Here is a 7809-nt window from a genome sequence, read left to right as displayed (position 1 = left end):
GCCGAGACCGGGGAGTCTGGGTCCTCCGGAGGACCCGGCCTGTCGTTTTGGACACAGCCTATATTTCCTGAAACACTTGTCTGATCCATGGGATAGAGGGAGGGAGTTTGAAATAAAGGAGACAACACGTGTTGTTCTCTAAACCTTTTTATTGTTTTGTGCAATTGTTGTATTAGTTGATAAAATCATAAAGTAATAAACAAAACTGGACAACATTTATATTGATGACTAAACATCTTTCATCTTTGCCCTATTAAGTGTCGCCACAATAGTGACCCTCCACTTAGATGAAAAAGAATGCAAAAGTTTTTTGTGCCTGATACTATACGTAATAATTACTGGGAGAATTGAATTTATAAATGAACAGTTTACAGTGTTTTGTGCTTATTTTCTTGTTTTCAGTGTGGTTGAGTTATATGGTCCGAATTGTTGGAGCATGAGGAAACCTGTGCCACAAAAACGTAAGAAATTCTTCATTATTACTGATGTAAAACAAAAAAAGTGAAAGTACTTGTAACGTGTTTCTGTAGTACATTAAGTAAAGAAGTATGACATTAGTATAGCAGCAGACTTATCAGTGATTGTTGCAATGTTTTTAAGATATTACCATATAAGAAAGCTAGTCTCAGATATGTTTGTGTTTTGCTTTACTTCTGCAGCTTTAGAATGGAAAGATACCACAATAATCAAGCATCCTCGGAGCGGTCGGCCCTCCCGGGTGCCCTCCCAGTATCAAGGTAAATAACTTACAGTATCTAGTGATTTATGAAACAAGCTCATTTGAAGTGGGCTCAGCTTATAATGGTTTTATTCTTGTTTTAATATTAATCATAATAGCAATGTTTTGTTCAAACACAAATAAAATAAATAAATTATTTTCCAGGTCACTTCAGTTGGGAGATGTATCTAAAAGAGACCGGTTCTGTTGCTGCTCCTTCTTCTTGTTTCAAACAGGTAATCACATTGCACTGTCCTTGTAGTTTTCTTTTCATGATTTAAGAGCACACTTCTTCCTTTTCTGATGATGGCTTTACCTGCTTTGCTTATCTGTCATCACCATTTAGAACCTCACACCTCCAGTCAATGAGTTCAAGGTGGGTATGAAGTTAGAAGCCCAGGACCCACGGAACACCACGTCCACCTGCATCGCCACAGTTGTGGGTCTGACGGGCTCGAGGCTGCGCCTGCGTTTAGACGGGTCTGATAATAAGAATGACTTCTGGCGCCTTGTGGATTCTTCAGAGATTCAGCCTATTGGTAGCTGTGAAAAGAATGGAGGCATGCTGCAGCCACCACTGGGTAAGAACTAAAAAACAGAGAGACTTTTTGTGGTTTACTGACTTTTTTTGCGTAACTTTTTTATAATTGTCCTCTGGAGGTCAGTGACTGGGCACAAAAATGTCCGGCTGCGTAATACAGAAATAAAGATGCGTATTTTTACAAAAACACGTTATGCCTCCTACCAAAATTATTTTATTTAAGTAAGTTTTACTAAAAAATGTGATGCTTGCTTTGAGTTATTTGTCTAAAAAAGTAAGGATGTCGTATATCAAACAACAATAAAAACAAATACTTTTGTGCCTTCTCAAATTAAATGTATTTTTTATATTGTTTTATGATCAGTAACTCAAAACCAAGGAAATATTCTTACCAATCCTTAAAAAAGCTGCTAATTTTCCCAACAATGTAGTTTGGGTAAAGAGAGAGAGATCTTTTTACGTGTTATACTTCCAGTTAATATTTAATTGGTTATAAGGGATCCCCTATGAATCATTGGTGCAGTGATTAAAGGTTTTTGACAGGAGTTCCAGATTCTTCGTTCTCCTTGAGTTTATATACATCCAAAATAATATTAGTTTYCAACATTAACATCATGCACTTCTGGTTGTGTGCGTTCTGCCTTCCTGCTACACACCTGCTCTCCAAACATCTTAACGTATATAGACATTTCACATAATCAACACGGACCGCCCACAAACAGGTTTTTGTAGTTACACAATACAATGGTCTTTACGCCAAATGTATTTTTTTTTTCTGTCTCTGTATGTTTAGTCAATTTTTGTCTAGAATACAAACACAGAGTTAATCACTCACCACCTTCAAATCTATTTTTCTATTCAGGTTTTCGTCTCAACGCGTCCTCTTGGCCCATGTTTCTTCTGAAAACACTAAATGGTGCTGAAATGGCGCCATCCCGCATTTTTCACAAGGTACCTGCACAAGGCTCACAAGCCGAAAACACACTGAAAATTCAAAGTAAATGTGTTATTTCGTTGAGAAAGTGATTGTTTATTAAATCTGTGTGTTAACAACTTTACAAAGATTGTTAATTACATGCCAAATTCTCATTAGTATGTTTAATTTTTAATTTTGCTGCATTGAATAATCATCCAGCTAATTACCACCAATCAAACTAAAGCACACCAACTTTTGTACCTGACCCCTGTTGTGTCTTCCGGTATTCCCCAGCAGGAGCCTCCCGCTCCAGAGCAGAACTCTTTCCAGGTGGGAATGAAGCTGGAGGCAGTGGATCGGAAAAACCCACATTTTATCTGTCCTGCGACAGTTGGCGCGCTGCGTGGAGTCGAGGTGCTGGTTACCTTCGATGGATGGCGCGGGGCCTTTGATTACTATTGTCGCTATGACTCGCGGGACATCTTCCCAGTTGGCTGGTGTGCCCTCACTGGAGACAACCTTCAGCCGCCCGGCACCAAAGGTCTGGACCTTAATTCTTAAGTTTTGAATGGGCTTAGTTCTGAGTATAACTTGTACCTGAGTGGTGTGGGCTTTTGTAGGCTCCTGGTAGAGTTCAGTGGATGCAGTCTTTATTGATGTTCAATATTCATGTTTACAGAATTGGTCATTATTGTCACTATAAAATAAACAGCATATTTTTTTGTAGGAAGAAACATCCGACCAAGCTAAATGCTCCTTTCAGGGTATTGTTTTTTGATGCTCAAGGGATGTTTACTGCATTTAAGATTTCACAAATAGTACAAACTCACGTTGTGAAAAGGAAGTCCTAAACCACAAGTGAATATGTGGTTTTTCAGATTTAAGTTTAAGATGCGGGGAAGCACAGATTCACAAAAACTGCACTTGTGACAGATTTACCACACTCCCAGGGGAAGACGAGCATCACACGAATGGAAACCCGACATTGACTCTCTGTGCGTTTATTCAGGCTGGTACATCATAAATGAACAGCTCCGGTATCAGAGCCTGACGATGGAAAGAAAGCATTTATGTTTCGCTCACACCATTTTGGTTTCAGTACCAAAGCAGAACAGACTGATTGGTGCCAGAGCCTTTGATAGAGCACTTATCAGGAGTGGGGTAGAAATGAGCAAATGGTCATATTGACCTAACACAAGAATGTCTCTAAGTGCTTTTTCCCCTCCACTTAAAAAAAATCAGTATAGTTGTTCTCATTGATAAGTTGAGATTATCAACTAAACAAAATCATCATCTAGTTATTAACCAGTGAGGAGTGAAGACGGAACAAAACTTGAATATAATGTAACTAGGGCTGCCACAAACGATTATTTTAATAATCGATTAATCACCGATTATTTTTTCGATTAGTCGACTAATCAGATCATACGTTAATTGAATATAAAACATACAGCTTATCACGCCAGAATGCAGCTGCTATTATATAACCATCGTTAGATTTTAGCTATATACTAACTAAAAATAATTGCTGTGGAAGGCAAGTTCTGCTCTGCAGATATTYCACAGGTTTCTCTTTATTTTCTTAAAATGATCCCACACTTTTGAGCTCCGTTGTCAGGTAGCCATGATACCAGAGCCTGTCTGTATAATGTCTTGTGACGTCCACGGCCTACCCCAGTTACCACTACTGTGCATGTGTGTCAAGGACAGAAAGGCAGATGTGGCAGTGGAAGGTGTCAAAGCAGTTTGGGGAGAAAAACAAAGTAAAGAACAACAACAAAAAAAGAAAACGATTAATCGATTATTAAATTAGTCATCGATTATTTTAATAATCGATTAGTCATCGATTAATCGATTAATCYTGGCAGCCCTAAATGTAACYTCATCACTTATTATTAACTTACTGGTCACATCTGTGTAGTGGTCACCTCGAGGTGGAATGGACCGTTCCACCTGTCATTGACCTTGGTCTCAGAAGGCCTCCTTTAAAGAGACAGAACTCTGTTCGAGTTAAAGTCATAACATGTTTTCTTAAACAGTAAAGAGACAATTTCTACTTATCACTCTGATAATAAGCAGAATAATCTTCTTTTATTCATAATTTTATCAATGTATAAAAAAGAAAACATTGTAATAACATTCTTTATGTGTTTTTTTTTATACATCGATAAAATTATGAATAAAAGAAGATTATTCTGCTTATTTTCAGAGTAATAAGTAGAAATTGTCTCTTTACTGTTTAAGAAAACATGTTATGACTTTAACTCGAACAGAGTTCTGTCTCTTTAAAGGAGGCCTTCTGAGACCAAGGTCAATGACAGGTGGAACGGTCCATTCCACCTCGAGGTGACCACTACATCTGTATAATCTAACTGTCCGGATTTTATTTTATCCATTCCTTTTTTTATGTCCTGCATTTTTTGGCGACATATTAGAATTTAAAAGAGATTTAAAAGAACAAACACCAGGGTCTGTCTTTTCAGCAGATCTTCTGTTATTTTTTCCTAAAAACCAGCCCTTTTCCCCAGGCGCAGGCACACACTTCACAAATGCTAAAAACAGATCAGTGTCAACGGGGCTCATAAGCTGCCAAACACATTCACTGAACATGGCCTTCAGCTAGCTTTGTCGTTTGAAGCTCTCAGAAACACTTGTCTGGTCTAAAAGCGTCTGTAATTGGCCAGAATGTCCAGTCCCATGAAAGCATGAAAACACAGCAGCGAGGCGGTACCATKGTGCAGATTCTTCATAGACTTTCTGAATTACACTTTGCTCTTATGGAGTTTGTAAACCGTTTTAAGTGAGCAAGTCTGTGGTTCTGCTTTTCCTCTAAAGGATTGTGTTCATAACATCTGAGCATGAACTTCGTGATAAATACTTATTTGTTTTCTTTCTTTTAAGCAGGCAGGTCACAGGTTGCCAAAACTGCTCAGAAGTGGCAACTTTATTAAATTTAGGCATGCGGCTAAGCTACAGCAAGGACTTGGAACAAGAATGAATCCATTTATTGTACATGAAACATTAAAGAGAACAGCGGATACAAGAGATTTCAGCTGCAGGGTCAACCGTCCTCATCTGCAGACTCCACTGCCTGCGAGGGAGTAAAAGGAAGAAGGGAAATAGAGAGGCAAGACTTGCCTTTGTAGCCTGCCAGTGTTTTTATGAAGCTCTGGCAGCCATCCAGTTGACAAAGTAGGCCATGATGTAGTTGAAACAAGCCTGCGTGCCCCTTCACAGGCCTCTCTTTTGGCACTTTGGTTACCAGAGTCTGATTATGCCCCGTTGGAAAGAGTTACGCTCACAGAGGAGATGGGACCAAGGAGAAAAGACAGGCAAATGGTGTGAAAGGTGGATTGTTTACATAGTAAGTAGACGGTGGGAGGAGAGAGAGAAAAAAAAGAGAAGGGTGGAAAGAGAACGGAAGGAGGAGCAACTTAGAGGAAGAGTGGGAAAAGAGGAGCAGGCAGTGGGAGAGGGTGAATCTGAGGACAGCCGAGCAGACAGTCGCACTCCTTTTAGGACTTTTGTTTGGGCTGCAGGGTGAGTAAAACTAATTAAAATACAATCGCCATTATTGAGTCATAGATGAAAAAGCTCTGTAGAAGTTGTGTTGCTGTAATTTGAAGCTGGCAGTGGTGGGTTTGTGAACTCAATGAACTTGGTGCACTCAAAGGGAGGCGGAGGGAAAACAAGAGTTTGCTTGTTGTGCATTTGTTTGACAGCATTTGCAACTGTTACAATCAATTATAACTTCAAACCCTTTAGAGATGTTACTGAGAATTTGTCTGATTGGTTTAAAATCAATGAGACTTTTTTTGTTGTTTTACTTCCACTAACCTTGCTGTGACTTCCCCCATGAAAGAGTAGTGGCAGCGTGCAGGCTGAGCTTTGCATTGATTTGTGTGCGTGTTTGAAAACCTTTAAATAAATACAGCCTCACAGGCCAAGACTTGCGCTAATGAATCTGGTTGTACCGCATATAAATCTGTTTCAGGACGGATTCATACAAGGTACAAAAGTGGTACATGAGAGGTTCATTGATTCAGAGTGAATACTGTAACATTTTTGTTCAGGGAGTGGGGTTGCTTACAGTTAATATTTAAAGCTAAACATCCTGCAATTTGGTTTCTTTTTTTGTTTTTTATACATACACTCTTCAGGTTTTTCTAGGTTTGATATCTTTTATGAAGTACTCAGTATATTTGCTTTGTTTTCTGTGTTCAAGATTTTCCCTCTTTAATGTTTTAACCACATTCTCGCTCCTTCCTTAGCGGGTGATGTGATTCCTGAAATGCTCACCCATCATCTAATGAAGAATGTGTTCTTGGGAGAACATTTGGGAGATAAATTTCAAGTCTGTTTCACAGCTGACTGCACCTTGCTTCTATATATGGTTTTAATCCTGAAACCTGCAAAGTGTTTGCACATTTTGTGTTTGTATTCATTCAGAAGAGGCTCAGTTTTTCTTTTCTATTTTCTTTTCAAGCATGATTACTTCAGATTAGTTTAACTTAGCAGTAAGTTAGACCAGACAAACAGAAGAAACTGTAGTCAAGCACAGCTTGTGAGACAGTGTAATTCTTTCATGCTGTAGGAGTTTGCAGMTTTATTCCCTGAGAGGACGTAGTTACTGGAAGTAACGCTTTTTAGGGGATGTTTGGATTGAAGTCAGTGAGCTTAGGGTAAACACTTTGTTGCAGCCTGTTTTTTAAAAAGTGCTCACTTGATGGCAGTTTGTACCACTGGCAAATTGGAGCATAAGTCATGATGTAATGTTTTGCTCTTCTTCTTTCTCTCTTTTTGTTTATTTTCTTACACTTCTAGCAATGCAGTGTTGGCTTTAGGGTTTTGAATTAACTTATGTCTGTTCTTCATGTCATTCATGAGACACGATTACGTAAGACTGTCTAGGTTCCACATACCAGTYGACTACTTTTGATCTAAAATAGCTTTTTCTCTCTGTTCATTTCTACCCATTCAGCTGTGTTGCCTAAGAGCCTTGGGGTACTGACAGACGGAAGTGTGGAGAGCCCAGCAATGAATCCCACTCCCATTGTGGGTAGACCTCCAGGTCAGAGAGGACGTAAGTCAGGCCGCAGAAAAATAAAAGTGACAGGGTCCTGGAGTCAAAAAGCCTCTGCACTGGTAGCTCAGAGCATTCAATCAGAAAAAGGGTTGGAGCCCATCAAGATCCCCAAGAAACGAGGACCTAAGCCTGGCAGTAAGGTAGGCATGAAGCAGCTTCAGGACAGACCATGCTTCTGCATCAGTCCTGCAATGATCTGCAGACACACACTGACATGTCATAGCATGTTGCTGCCACATGGGGGCAGTGTAGCTTTGCTCTTCCGTGGAAATAAAATCTGAATCTGAATGAAGATTGCACTCTTTTTAGTTTTTGTAGCTGTATTAAATCGAGTTTACATTGAATTCCTTAAATCTGTTTCTTAGAGTGTTGGAAAGGAGTGACACAAAAGGAAACCAATGTCCTACCATTGCCTGTGCATAAATACTGCTCTCAAGTTTATTTTTTTGTTTGTTTCGTCAGCTTTCAAAACATGAGTGTGTGTGTATATGTATATATGTGTGTTTGTATATATATATGTACAGTGGTTTGCAAAAGTATTCATACCC

General features: G+C 39.2%; 1 protein-coding gene across 3 annotated transcripts in view; it reads left to right on the top strand.

Annotated features, from left to right (window-relative positions):
- LOC106523763 (Scm polycomb group protein homolog 1) overlaps window positions 1-7809 on the top strand; it is a 16019-nt gene that overhangs the window by 4045 nt on the left and 4165 nt on the right. For 2 of the 3 annotated variants that reach the window (XM_014017304.1, XM_014017305.1), the window contains exons 3-9: window positions 403-461; window positions 660-737; window positions 884-954; window positions 1065-1299; window positions 2122-2210; window positions 2470-2716; window positions 7157-7401. In XM_014017304.1, coding sequence (XP_013872758.1) covers window positions 437-461; window positions 660-737; window positions 884-954; window positions 1065-1299; window positions 2122-2210; window positions 2470-2716; window positions 7157-7401 — 990 coding nt within the window. In that variant the 5' untranslated portion in view covers window positions 403-436. The remainder of the gene's footprint in view (window positions 1-402; window positions 462-659; window positions 738-883; window positions 955-1064; window positions 1300-2121; window positions 2211-2469; window positions 2717-7156; window positions 7402-7809) is intronic. The other variant, XM_014017306.1, reaches the window with a different exon arrangement.

The sequence above is a fragment of the Austrofundulus limnaeus genome, unplaced genomic scaffold (genome assembly GCF_001266775.1).
Source record: "Austrofundulus limnaeus strain Quisiro unplaced genomic scaffold, Austrofundulus_limnaeus-1.0 Scaffold165, whole genome shotgun sequence".
Taxonomy (NCBI): domain Eukaryota; kingdom Metazoa; phylum Chordata; class Actinopteri; order Cyprinodontiformes; family Rivulidae; genus Austrofundulus; species Austrofundulus limnaeus.
Note: the sequence above shows the minus strand (reverse complement) of the source record. Positions and strands in the feature narration are given on the sequence as shown.